Genomic DNA, 14,117 nt, shown 5'->3' with positions numbered 1-14,117 from the left:
CAGAAGGGACAATCCCTTCCCGCAGGAAGAGAAATGTCCCATGGCCTCAATTACTTGTCTGCAGCAAGTCCAAGGTGGCACTACTGCAACTACATACATTAGGCTACAAGATTTAGGGAAAAACTGTGGTCTAAAAACAGTGTTTTGAAGAATGTTCACTGTGCAATATGAAATTACCTGCTGTCATGCAGACACATCACAGTGATGACTCCAGTATCCTGAGAACCATCACAGTGTCTGCCCCTACCTGGAAGGAGATAAGTCCTTCCCACTGGTGCTCCTGTGTAGCTGTGCTGTACATCCATTTCACCACGGAGTCCTTAATGAAGACCGATATGGCACGAAGGATAAAAGAGGTGAAAAGATTCAGGTGAATATAATTCCTGGTGCAATGCAGATGTCTGTAGAAAGGAAGAGTCAATCATCATCCAGTGACTGTGTAAAAGCAGCAAAACCACAGATATGGATGGGGGAGGGAAGAATGAGCTCAGTTGGAAATCAGGAAATGCCACAGGGAATCCCATAACTTGAGAGTGGTTGGGAGGATTTCAAACTTTCTGTAGGAAGAAGCCAATACCAAGAAAAGGTAAAACCTTACCACAGAGGTGAACATTTGCAGGACTGCAGAGAACATCAATGTGCATGGAAAAATATTTTAAAGCTGGTCTTTTTTAGTAAAGCTTTAAAAATAGTTTAGAGCTTTTCTGAAAGGACCAAGCAATTCAAATTTCACATTATGTTGTATCTAATCTATTTGATTGATCTCTGTCTCACTGCACAGGTTTACACTGGCAGGGCTCGGGAACTGATGTCCAGCACAGCTTCAGACAGTGTCCAAGTATCCCTTCCCGCAAAGAAAATACGGGAACGTGTAAACAACCACTTTGACAAGAAACAAAAGTATTCAAATTGCCTTCTGTAAACACCTTTCGTGGAGCTAAAAAGAGCATGATTTTCACCCCTGTATTCAGAATTGAAAACAAAAGACAAAGAAAAATCCTCTTGAATTTCAGCAGCCAGCTGCAAAGACAACAAAATTGCTACTTGTCAGAGAACAGCATATTAAGGGATAGCAAGAAAATATAGTCACGTAAATGACACCCAACGCCAGAATGTTGCCAATATTTTATCAGCTTCACCCACAATCTTTTTTTTTGACCCTAAAAAATACAGGTTACATATTATATAAAGTGTCACTTAACTTGTACTTCAAATGCCTATTTTTACTGTTCTACTTGCTTTTTACTGCTAACTTACTTTACAAGTTACCTGCTTGACACTGAAGATAAAGGAGAACTCCTTTCTGAAGAGCTTAAATAGAACTTCTTGTAAGTCACGAGTCATTTCAAAGTTTACTCATGGCAAGTAATTTTTTTCCTTTAACTCAAAACTTGTTTGCTGCTACTCTTGAGAATCAGCATACATTTAAATCTGACTGAACATTAAGTAAATGTAAATCTGTAAAAATGTAAAAAGTAAATCTGACTGAAAATTAAGTAAATTAGCCAACTGAAGAAAATAGGCTGCAAGTAGTTACTGGGGGTTTCTGCTGTAGTCCTGTAGTCAAGTGATTTCACAGTCACAAAGTTATAGGTCTAATGCAGCTTCCACCCCTGAAATTAGAGATTTTTCTTCCAATATTTTCAGAAGAGGCACAACTAGATTCTAGAGATGTGTTGCTTCCTCTGTTGAATGGTCATCAAAAACAAACATGAAAGTTATTCTACAGTCTAAAAACTTATAAAGGCCTTCAGGCTACGAAAGCGCAGAAGACCAGCATTTTGGCATCACTGAATCAAGTTTCTCTCCCCCATGAGGAGATGAGTGCCAACATCCACTGGGGAGAGGCCAAAAGCAAAGGCTCCAGCCAGAATCCAGTGACTGCAATCAATGTCAGGGATAGAATTACTGGTGAAGGACTACAAAAAAACATAAAAAAAAAAAAAAAAAAAAAGAAGAGAGAGAGAGAGTCTCATGTATGTCATGAGGTGCTTCTGGATAAAGTTGCCCACTGACAATTTACACAGGAAATCACTAAGTATTCAATTGCACAGTTTAGTAACGTCTATGAATCCTCATTTTCCAAGTTGTAAATTCTTATAGAGTTCTTCATTAAGTATGTCATACCTTCTTTCCTTCCCTCCTCCCTCTCTATTTCACATGTAAGTCTTCTCTAGGCCTCACATTGCAATTAAATGGCAAAAGCTGCTAAAGAATTTCTCTACTAAAAATCAAGGTATCAAAATTCCCTCTCTCCTGGCAGTCCTCTGTGACAAAGTTGCTCTTCGTTTCCTGCCAAAAATATGCAAATGTTTCCTTCAAAAAGTATATGGCTGTGGCCTTTGCACATGGGCTGCTAAAATTACTCAAAAAGTGTCACGGATCAGTGAAACAAGGAGAAAGCACATATCCTGGGAGACATCTGGAGACTTTAAGACCATCTGGTGTTTTGCCAGATAGCTCCCTAAGTTGCACAGGTGCATCACACACCAATCAATGATCATCACATGGCATTAATAGAGTGAGCACATCTGTACCTTTTTGTAGCAATTTAAAACTTTCTCTCTGGGATACCTAGCCTTATGTTTCTCCACTGGACAGAAGAGGTATAATATGATGCTAAAAGGTATGATACAGAGTTAGAAGGCTTGGCTTATTTAATTTGAGAAAATAGAGGCTAAAAGGCCCAACTGATCTCTTTAAATGGGTATAAGGACTTATGAGGGAGGAAAAGAAAGTGTTGCTAACTTGCTTACAGTCAGTTCTTGCATCAGAACTAATGGGCTGGTAATGTGCATTATCGTCACAGAAAAAAGTTTCTTAAGCCTCACTCCAAATAATAGTATTGTGACATAGAAACCTGTGCTGTTTTAAAAGGCAGCCTCAGGAGAAGGAGACTTGATGCCAAGCCAGGAGAAGGACTTGAAGACAGAGGAAGCTTCTTTCCACAATAGAATAGGAACATTTGTTTTTATATTTGAACATCAGTCTCCCATCCTCACCACCTTCAAATTCCAAGCAAGTCTGGCTGGAATCAGCAAGAGAGTTATTGCCTTTTTCAAAGGAGGGTGGGAAAAAAAATGATGCTGTAGTACAAACTCTTTCTAAGGAAACCTCTGTATAGCACTGGTGTATACTCAATTCAAGAAAACTTTAGTCACTGGATTCTAAATTTTGATGGCTACATACACCAGACAATTTGTTGGTGCATACCTGGATGAACCCTGGTATGCCCAGAGTATGCCACTCTGGCCAGCTGGTAGCAATTTATTTCACACAAAGCTTTCAGGTTTCAAAGTTAGGCTCTGTTCCATATTGCAAAAGAGAGGAGAATTTAGAAAAGTTTTCCAAAAAAAGAAATTGTGTCAAAAATCTATTTCTTCACCAAAACACACCCTGCATGTCAGGGAGTGGAAATGGGACAGATTTAAGTCTATATGCTGTGTAATTCCAGGCACAATGCAAGATGAAAACTTCTATCCTAAACGTTCTCCTGCTTCCCAGATGAGTCCATCTCCAAGGTGATGTCATGAAGGAATGAAGAAATCTCTCTCCTCCCATCTATTGGAAGAAGTGGGTATTTAATTGAAATAAAAAAATACCATAACACAATATTCCAATTGATAAAACAGTGTACGTTCCATACATTCATACTGGTAGCTCTACAAAAGTTCAGAAATTTTACTTGAGTTTTGAGAAGAAATGGCCACAGGAAAGAATATAGAGGTAAGAAGGATAGAGGAATACTGAGGAAGGGAAGGAGGGGAGGAAGGGAAAAGTCAAATGTTTTTGAAAAAAAACAATACTGTTATTTAGAAAATCATAACACCTTGCTCTGCTCTCTTCAGAGTTTCACCAGTTACCTGAATCCAAGAAGAATGGCAGTTGCTATTACAAGGGCAGAGAAGGAAAGAGCATATCCAATGGTGTATATGATGGACAGATTCAGGAGCTGTTCTTCTGGTGCATCCTGAGAGCACAAAAGGGAGAAAAAAAAAAAAAAAAAAAAAAGAGGGGATGGGAGAAAGACAGAGCTCATGGGCTTCACCTCTCTTCTCCCAGATGCTCTCTAATTTTTCTTAATTATACACAGAAATCATTCTTACTTTCAAAGTTTAAATGCATATATGAAATCAGTCCTCCACTTTTCATACGTTTCAAACAAATAACAGTTTAATCTTAACTCCCCTGCTGCTTGCAGATGTCCACCCAAACACTGGGATGTTGCTGGAGTAGTAGACAAAGTGGCACGATTTTGTCATAAAGCTGGAGAGCAGTGAATTATCGCACAGTCCAACAGATGGCTAGGCAAGAACAGACACCCTAAATCCTGCAGTAAAAGGCAGCAGCGGCAGCGTTTTCAGCCTCATTCACAGCCAGCCACCTCATGCTTGAAAACGACCCCCCTTCTCCAGCTCTGAGTTTAAGCAGCAAAGTGGAGTTTGTGTTCGTGCCCCACACAGCCCCTCTCCCACCTCACCACACTACTTACCCCAGGGGAGCCCCCTGAGCCCCACACCAGCTCATGACCCACACATGGCTGTGTCTGGGGAGAGCAGGTAGGAGCAGGGCTCTCCCCGGGGGCTCCGCTGCAGATGCCACCACTTACGCCCCAGCTTGAAAGTGCTGCCCAAAACCTCTGAGGAGAGCAGAACCGTGTGAAAAGCTACACGCAGGTCTGAATTGTGATATGGGTTCGGTGTTGGGCTTTGAGGCCATTTTATATTCTAATTTCCAGCTCTTTTCTGAGCAAATGTCTTTGACTAATCCTCGGGCATTTCTCTCATCTACCTCAAGTGGCTGAGTCTGTGGTTCACTTCCAAGACCTGTGCTGTACAAAGGAATAAACTCCTTGTACATCAGAAATAAGTACATCTGAATAGATGTACTTCGTATAGCCAGAAGGCTTTAAGGTGAACATAAAGGCTGCTGCTCAGGGATTTGCCAGGTTAATGTTTTAAGAGAAAAAAATATCAGAACTGCCTTGTGTAAGAGAAAAGAAAGATCTCTTCAGTATCAAAGCTCAGCCAAACAACTGAGACCTATTAATTTAAGACATCTCGGCAGATCAAAATGGCATTTTATATTTAAAGAAAATAATGGTCTTTTAGACGGATTCACTCACAAACCCTCAGGCTTGTGCTTTAGCAACTCTTGTATGATAAACAAAGTTAAACGTCAAAACCAATCTCTTGTTCTTATGCACAGTAAGTGGCACAAGTAAATGTGCAAGACACAAGTGATCTGAGGCTCTTACATGCATTTCACTGCAAAAAGGAAAACCAAATATGAATGTTTGTATTTCAAGGATTGACATCATGTACGTAGGTTTTCAGCACCAAAACCTAATAGATGCACCACACTGCAGTCCAAAGATATAAGGCAGATGCCAAAAGACCAGGTGCTGCCATTAGGCATCTGTCTCCTTGGCATCTCTCAGTGTAGCTCTATAAGAAACCATGGTGGCAAAGACTTGGGGGTTAAGATCATGTTCTCCGCTAGGATACTCAAGGATGCGGAAAAGATAAGGAATAAGGCTACAAATTAATGGGAAGAGTTAAATTTAACAAACTCAAAGGAGAAAATAATCTTTTCTCCCATCTCTGGGGTTAGGTCTGCCCTGGAGCATCTCCCAGCAGCCCTAAAGAGCCCCTGTGCACTGCTCTGAGAGCAGCCCAGCTGCTGCGGGGCCATGTGTCATGAGAACCCGTGCAATGCACCAGCTGATGCCAACAGCTTAGGAAAAGCCATGGGAAAGCCCTCCCTCACCCTGGACGTAGTGCCAGGGGTCCTAGCTCATGCCAGAGCACTAGGGCAAGAAAATGGAAATGACAGGGCATTGAATTAATGCAAAAAATAATAAACAAACAAAATGCAGCACTCCCAACAGTGAAAAACAAAAATCTTTCATTCCTCTTCATCTTACCTGTCTTGGTAGCCCATTAACAAGACATAAAGAACAGGTAGCAATTTTATATGAGCAACTTTGTACCAGTGGAAGAAAATGCAAAGGACTAGCACAGGGCAAGATTCCTTGGGCAAGACAAAAACGTATGGGCCTTGATATATTTATTTTTCCTCTGTTCTGTTTTATCCAATGACAATGAGGACAACAGGTAGGAACCCTTACCCGATCAGAGGGCTCACACTCAGACAGGTTCCTCCAGGGCAGGGTCGAGTTCTCCTTCAGCAGCCACGTGCCATCGGCGGTGCAGAAGCGGTAGACCTGACCGTGCAGCACTGCCGGGAACCAGAGGGGTAGCGAGGTTAGTGGGACAGCCCCTGCAGAACGGACAGGAGCTCAGCCCGAGCCGCCTTGTCCACTTTCAGCTTCCTTAGTTACTGGTTGGCTCTCTGCTTGTTCCTCATTCCCAGGGCTGGAGCGCGGCAATCCTACGAGCAGCACTGCAAAGGGGTTGGGCAGTGCACACGTCGGCATGAACTCCAGCCTGCCTGCAACAACGCTGAAACGCTGCGATGGGCAGCGGAAACCTCTGCGCGAGTTATACAGCAGCTGCAGATTCCAGTTTGTGAGAATCTTGCATTTAAAAGTCCACAAAGTTTGCAGTCGCTCAGTCTCAGCTACAAAACTAACTCACAGGGAAAGGAGAGCACGCAAAGAGTAAATACATTTGCTCATGCACTGCCAGCAACAGAGAAACCTCGCAACAGATACACTACCACAAGCTCCCCAAAATGCAAATGCTTATACAAACATCAGTGCTAGGAAGTGAAGCCATAAATCATAGCCTAAACAACTCTTTCTTTAAATTCCTTCTGTTTACATGTTTGGATAACAAAATCAACAATAAATCAAATGCCTTTCAAAGGCAGCTAGCAGCTTCCTCTTATAAAAGCAGATAAGATGAAATGGCTCATAATAAAATGACATCAGACCGAAGCACCAGAATAAAAGTACTAAGGGTAAGGCGCACTCAACACCAGCATAACAACAGGGAACGCTTGCCCTGGTGGCTGCAGTGCTGGGTAAGTCCAAGGACTCACCTGCCCCCGTAGCATGACACAGATGCAGCAATGACACTGCTGCTTCCCTGACGATGCTCCCCGCTGATTGCACACGTGGCGTGGGAAGTCAGCTGCCTGGGCCAAGGTTAAGAATTTGCTGCAATTCGCTCAATATGCTAAATGTTCATATCTTAAATTTTATTTGAGATGATAAAAAATAGCATGTTAACTATTTGTACATAAGGTGACAACCACTAATTTGCTTGATGACTCATTGTCCGTGGTAGACTAGCAATCAGAGAGAACGGTGTTTTAAAAAATGATATAGATGGTGAGATGCTAATGAGTCATTTGAAAGCAGGTGGCTAAATGCTACATTTGGTTTTGGTAATCACCGTGTATTTGTAATTGCTGTATTTAAACCAATGTACGTGATACCAGGGTATTTGGTGTATGATGAATTGGTAACTGAGATAACATTAAAAAAGTTTTCCCTGATGAAGTACTTTTCATCCTGTTAAGGATTCCTCTTTGCATATTTTTACACACAATCAGGAGGCAAAATTAGGCCTGTGTTTATGATATATACATTCAAATTTATTAACTACTTTGAACAGTTTTTCACTTGCTCTCATTTTTTACTATGAGCACCAGCTACTTCCTTATGCAGGAATGTTGCCATGATGTTAAATGTCTCTTGTGGTAGAGAGCAGTGAATGTGAAAACATCCGTTTTTCATCAAGATTTAATGAATGGCAAGTTGAAGCAACTCATAGAAAGCATCTATGCAAGCATCACAAACAGTTCTAGAGCTGTCAAGACTCACCATAAAATCATGTCGATGAAGAATCTGTAAAGATCATATATAAAAGCCGATCAAGTTGAAATCCAGAGTTTGAACTCTAAAGGATCATAGGACTTGGAGATTCAGTCTGACTGCCAAGCATGAACTATAACCAAGATGTATTACAAGACTGAATTAAGAAAAACACTCTCTTTCAAAATAAAAAAAAAAATCACTGTATTTCTGAAGAGAGATAAATATTGTGTGATATGGTTGTGGTTTTTCTTTTTCTTTGTTTTTCTTTTCTTCATTTTTCTTTTTTCTTCCTTTAAAGGCTTCTTACTGTCAAGATCTAATAGGGTTGAAAGCTGAGCCTTTAGCACACCTATTTTTCCTCTAAATGAACCAGTGACGCATTTTAATTTTCTTTTTGTTGATAAAATATCTTTTGAAATAATGAGGAGGAAACTGTGCGCTGACACCCGGCCGTGCCCCACACCCCTCCTGGCTCCTCACGATTCCCAGAAGCGTCAGGCCAACAGTCGCTATCCTCCCACCCTCCATGCTGGGCTCCCTCGCAGACAGGCACCCACCTCCGCTCAGACAAGAAGAGGTTGCTCATGACCAGAGGTCGCTAATATTGCTAAGGACTAAGAGCTCCTAGAGATGTTACCTCAGCAGGACGCGCTCTCCTAGTGTCCCTGCCTCTCCTTGGAGAGGGGCATGAAGAGCAATCGCGGTGCCAGGCTCTGCCCTGGAGCGTCTCCAGCAGAGCTCATAAAAACCCTAAGAGGAGATTTTTGGGTCGTGTTTTCAAATGAGCTTTTGCTTCACATCAGTAACAATACTGGCACTAAGTTCTCATCTTTGCTCAGTGGAAGCACTTCTGATTCTTCTTCTGATTTTAAAGGAATCTACCGGATTTTTAATCAGGGATATTTAATGCAATATTGGCTTTGATCCAAGCAGTGCCAAAATATTTTATCACTCTTACCTGGTCAGAGTAAAGCATACAGCTTGCATAAAAGATATCTACAAATGTTCTCATAAACATAACTTTTGCATAGACTTAATACTGCTCCCTGCCTACACAGCTGGTCATGCCTTAGGAAGCCAAAGACCTTACAGGTTCTAAATAAAGAGATAGAAATTTATATACCTCTGTGTATAGATTCTATAATATATCTATATGAATGTATATACAAATTACACATAACTTATTTACTTTTCTTTTTGCCATGGATCTGACCCAAAGATCACTGAAGTCAAAGTAAGTCAAGAACAGCAAGACCTTTGGATGAGGTCTTTGCTCAAAAAAGGAGAGCACATGGAGTAAAATTAACAATCCCATGCTCAGGAGTTGCCCAAGTGCCATGACAGAGCAGAGGCATGAGCATGGGCAGCTTCCCCATCGGCTGTTGCCTACCTGCAGGCAGCGGCTGAGACAGATGATCCAAGTTTGCCCATGCCTGACTCGTGCACAGCAACTCAGGCCCTCCTGCCTTTAACACAACGCTAATGCAGTGTGCAAACACTTAATATACAGAGATCAGGTCCAGTAGACTGCAGGATAAACAATCTTTTTTAAAAGTACCTTTGGATAGTTGATGCCTCCTCACTACCCCACAGTAACTTTTTTTTCTGTTCTGCGAAGCTTTTCACTACCACATCAGAAGGTTTCGTCTCACACCTTGTTACACTCTAAATTTAGGGATCATCCTGACAGCCAAAACAAGTCTGTGACCGGCACATTGAGGATCTGATTTTGTTCAACCTGCATGGCTGGACGCATCTGCTTAGGAAGTTGTACACCTATTTTAACAGGAGCACAGTGAAGCTGGTTTATCTGAACAGCGCCAACCACACCACGCTAGAATTACATGCTAGAACGTAGATTGATGCCCAGAACTCAGACAGCTTCTGTAAACCGATAAAAAACAGCAAAGAGACCAAGAGTTAGCACTGGAGTTAATGTCACCATCCATCTTCTTTAATGTCGCCATCTATCTTCTTATTGAATGAGCTTGTAAATCACATCAAACACTACCTCTAGCTAAACACTTTTATATACAGGAAAATACGCCATCACATGGCAGGAGAACATTTCATTACTAGCCCTATTTTACTATAAAGAAACCAAATTAAGTGATTTCTCTGCTTAAAGCAGTCAACTTACTCGGCATTTTACTACAGCAGGGTATGAAGGCTGGTGTGAGATTACTCACCCAACCATCCTTACGGATGAACTGGAACATGATTCATCATAAAATCGAGTTACAGAATATCCTATCCAATCACTTTTATCTAGACTGAGATGAGAGAACAGGAAAAACAGGAGAGACGGGAGTTCTCTCTTGCCACTGTGTGCCAAGCACTACAAACCTCTCCTCAAGAGAAATGTTCTGGAGAAGGTAGCAATTTTCTCCTTAAAGCAGTGACTTTGTAGTATATGAGCATCACAGCAGTGTCCAGCCAGGCCGGTTTGCTCCTTAACCCAGGGAGAAGGATATGAACGGAGGAGCTCTCACTTCCCACCAAGAGCTCTGCTCAGTTACCATCTGGTGTGGCCAGGGCACTGCTTTCCAGTGGGCAGTTTTCCAGGTCCTGTTTTCCTCCCTTGGGAGCAGGAGGGTCTCCAATCTGCACTACTGTCCAGGAACCACATTCATCTAAATGTGAGTTCACGCTGGGCTCATTGCCACATCATCTGAAATCAGCAGATTATCTGATAAACTGATCATCAGATTAACATGAAATACTTCGTATCTCTCCTGCTATTCCTCCTCTTCCTCCTCCATCGCCTATTAGTCATCACGACTAATACTTGCTTTAGTGACAATAAGATGATGACAAACAGGTACAGCTTGCATTTTGTCTTGAAAGCAGATAGGTTTGTGGCCACTTCAAGTTCTTGCAGCAGAGACAATTAAGATTAGGCTGAACAAACTCTGATTTTCAAATATGTTCTACAGGCCAGGCGAGAGAGGTGGGGGAAATGGATCACAGCCAGATCTAGTAAGAATACTCCTATCACTAATTTCTAGTTTAAAAGACCCCAGAATCCCTCCTGGTTCTTCCAAAAAAGAGAATAATAAAAAAAATACTTTATTGGATGAGAGTGACAAGGGGTCACAGACTCACACTCCATCCAAGAGATGTAGGGCAGCTTACACAGACCTAACTGAGATGCTTTTATAATGTGCAACTTAAGAAGCAGGGAAATCTCATTAAGCAACCACTGCTTAATTGAGCATTGCTTAACTGCAAGCTGCAGAAGCTCATCTATGTTTCCACGAAGTTCTCAGTGTCTGAAGCTTCTGCTGTGCAAGTGTGAAGTCAGAGACTCTTCACACGGAGGTGATGTCTGGCCTACTTAGGGATTGCTACTATTGCATACAAATACTTATTTAAAATATTTTTTGGAATGATATCAAGGTTACAAAGCTAAACATTCAAAAGTTAGGAAGTGCTAAGCTAAAGCTGCTTGTGTCATTTTTAATTCCACCCATTAATACTGTTTCTACTTGCACGGTCATATATTTTTCCAGTAGAATTGACTGTTTCATTCAGGGTACAGAATAGAAGGAAGTCATTTAATTGGAAATTACTCATCCTTATCAGTGCAAGATGTCAAGTCACATTTAAGCACAGTGAACAAAATCTACAGAAAATACAACACTTCGTTTTACTCATTTGGTCCTTTCAAAGACCACCAAGAAAATTAGCAGTATCTCATGTTTGTATGCAGATGTTCCAAAAATAAAGAACACATTCTTCTCACATATCAAAGTGTATCTGAATTACATATGAGAAAAGCAAGCAGCCACCAAGCCTGTTCTGCACGGGCACTCAGTTCTCTCTGTGGAGAGACCCCGTTCTTGCCAGCTCTGCAATACCCTGCTTCCTTCAACACAGTGAAGGAGGCAATAATCAAGCAGAGAAGAGCCCCCTCTACTACATATCTCACCAGGATGTCCATCCTGGATAGTGAAGGAATAAAAGGCTCGTAGAAAAAAAAGATAAAATACAGCTACATGATCAAAAATTCCTTGCAAATGGATTGCTAATGAAGGTTCTGTGAGCAAAACAACCCTGTTAATTAAAAAAAATATATTAAATTATAACCTTATACTTCTTTAGGTAGAAAATACTATCTCAAGAAAAATCCAATATGATGATATCCTCAGTAATAAGGCATTACCTTGAAGAAGTTGCTCTCTTTCACCATTTCAGTCAAGTTAGTTTTATCAGGAAAGAGCTGCATTGGCTATTCTAGACCACTCTGAAACCTAAGAAACTTTTTGAAATATGCTTTAAGAAACAAGTCACAAAAAAGCATGTATGTATCTGTGCATCAGGTTTAATAACAGAGAGTGTCTATGAACTATAAAAGATATGCGAATTAATGTAATAATGGAAGGTTGTTTATGAAAAACAAGTATTTATGATAATGACACAGCTTTATAAAGGTTTAATAAGGTACCAAAAAGCATCATTAAAAGTTTTGTTCAGAATAAATGAGTGTTGAAATAAATTTATTACAACAACAAACGTGATTGGAAGTTTTATGCAGAATAAACTTGTAAAAACAGTGCTAAGAGGTTCTGTGCTTTCAAGTTATTGGATCAGTAAGTTAATGTAATTAATAAAAGACATCTTGTTAAAGGATGTTAAAACAAAGCAAAAAAATGACGCAATAAAAAGTTTTCTTAAAAGGTAAAAAAGACATAAGCAAATGTTTACCAGGGGAAAAATACACTTTACAATGCCCATGCTCCAAGGACTTATAAAAATAAGCAACAAAAGTCAAAAACAAAAAATATGCAGACTCAGTGGAGGAAAAAGAAACTAAAAAAAAAAAAAAAAAACCACCAAGCATCATGCCAATGGCTTGCTACACTAAAGTAAGGAAAAACATCTTTGGGAAAAAACAACCAATTGGTAGGATGTTAAATTTGTATACTTGTTAGGGAGAGGGAAGGAGGAGTGCAAATAAACACCGGTTGTTTGATGGAACATCTGAGGACAACACGAAGCTCCAGAAGATGCAGGATGCAACCACTAGCGGGTGCTGCAAACAGACTGCCCAGCTATTGTGGTAGGCAAATCACTGGTATTCAGTTATTCTCAAAAACAACCCTTCAAAGAACCAACAAGACAATAATTCTACCTTATAAACCCTCAGCGGGCAGTTACAAAGATAAAGCAAAAAATCCCCCCAAAATAAAACCTCCTAGTGCAGGTAACTGCAAAGCATATGAAGAAAAGGAATCCAAATAACCAGACTTCATTTAGGAAGGACCATAATTCAGTAAATATTTCCCCGCTATCTACAGAAAGTAAAGGAATTGGCTACTTCAAAAGGGAACAAATACAATGAAGCATCTCACACATTTCAAAGAGCAAAGAGATATATTTTTACCGAGCAAACAGTGCACTCTTGCGTGGGTTAAACCCTTATTAATTCTGTATATGTGCACTAAAGTGCCTGAAGCAATAAAGAAAAAGTATATATGAGGCAACTTCCCAGTTAGAAGCTCTAGAAGTGCTATGCAAACTCCTACTCTTCCCCAGCTAACTCAGGTATGAGAATAAATAGAGCATTTGCCCTTACTGCTCAGGACATTGCCCTGTGACATGGCAACAAATCTGCAGCCTTTGCTAGTGGATTTCACTGCTGCACAGCATGAGGAGCCTGAAGGGCAGTTTCAAGCTCTGTAGCACACATACCCTAACAAATTCTTCTGCCCTCACCCTCCTCCAGCCTCTTACTGCTCTTCTCTCTGCCTCTCTGCCTTTGACTTGCTGTCACACCACTGCCTCTCTCCCTGCTTGCGTTCCCCTCCTCAGCTTCCTTCCTCCCACTCTACCCATTCCTGTAACGTTCACCTGACTGCTCCTGTCCAACCCATCTACCACTAACCTGTTCTTCTCATTCCTCATTTCCTATTCCTCTTTCAGCTTCTACTCTTACACATCACCCATCAAAAACATTTGAGCTAAAAAAAAATGCTTGCACCCTGACTCCAGCCTCTCTCTTCCTGCACCTCGGTGCTTCTCTTCTCTCCTCAACCCAGGCCTCAGCCCTCCCTATCACAGTTAGGTAGGTCCTCCCTGCTCTGACTAAACATCGTAAAAAGGAGAAATCACTGAAGCATCTCTGCTCTATCCCAGGTCCAGTGACACACAAGCTCCATATTCTCTGCATATATATCCATGCTTTGACTCTCTTTGAAGGAAATTGTTGTTGCCCAGCTTCATTAAGCACTAGGGCAAGCATCAGGTTTTGTGTGGAAGTTTTTTTTTCTTCTTCTTCTTCCAAAGGAAATATGCTGATGAGTGCTTGATCATTTTCTTGCCTAATTCA

General features: G+C 41.0%; 1 protein-coding gene across 1 annotated transcript in view; it reads right to left on the bottom strand.

Moving 5' to 3' along the window:
- GLP1R (glucagon like peptide 1 receptor) overlaps positions 1 to 14,117 on the bottom strand; it is a 74,937-nt gene that overhangs the window by 22,981 nt on the left and 37,839 nt on the right. The window contains exons 8-10 of the mRNA XM_088524281.1: positions 6,131 to 6,240; positions 3,864 to 3,970; positions 248 to 401 (exon numbers count right to left, since the gene is read on the bottom strand). Of these exons, the coding sequence (XP_088380407.1) occupies positions 248 to 401; positions 3,864 to 3,970; positions 6,131 to 6,240 (371 nt within the window). The remainder of the gene's footprint in view (positions 1 to 247; positions 402 to 3,863; positions 3,971 to 6,130; positions 6,241 to 14,117) is intronic.

Source organism: Tinamus guttatus, unplaced genomic scaffold (genome assembly GCF_059628265.1).
Source record: "Tinamus guttatus ecotype Peru unplaced genomic scaffold, ASM5962826v1 Tinamus_guttatus_pri_ptg000208l, whole genome shotgun sequence".
Lineage (NCBI taxonomy): Eukaryota > Metazoa > Chordata > Aves > Tinamiformes > Tinamidae > Tinamus > Tinamus guttatus.
Note: the sequence above shows the minus strand (reverse complement) of the source record. Positions and strands in the feature narration are given on the sequence as shown.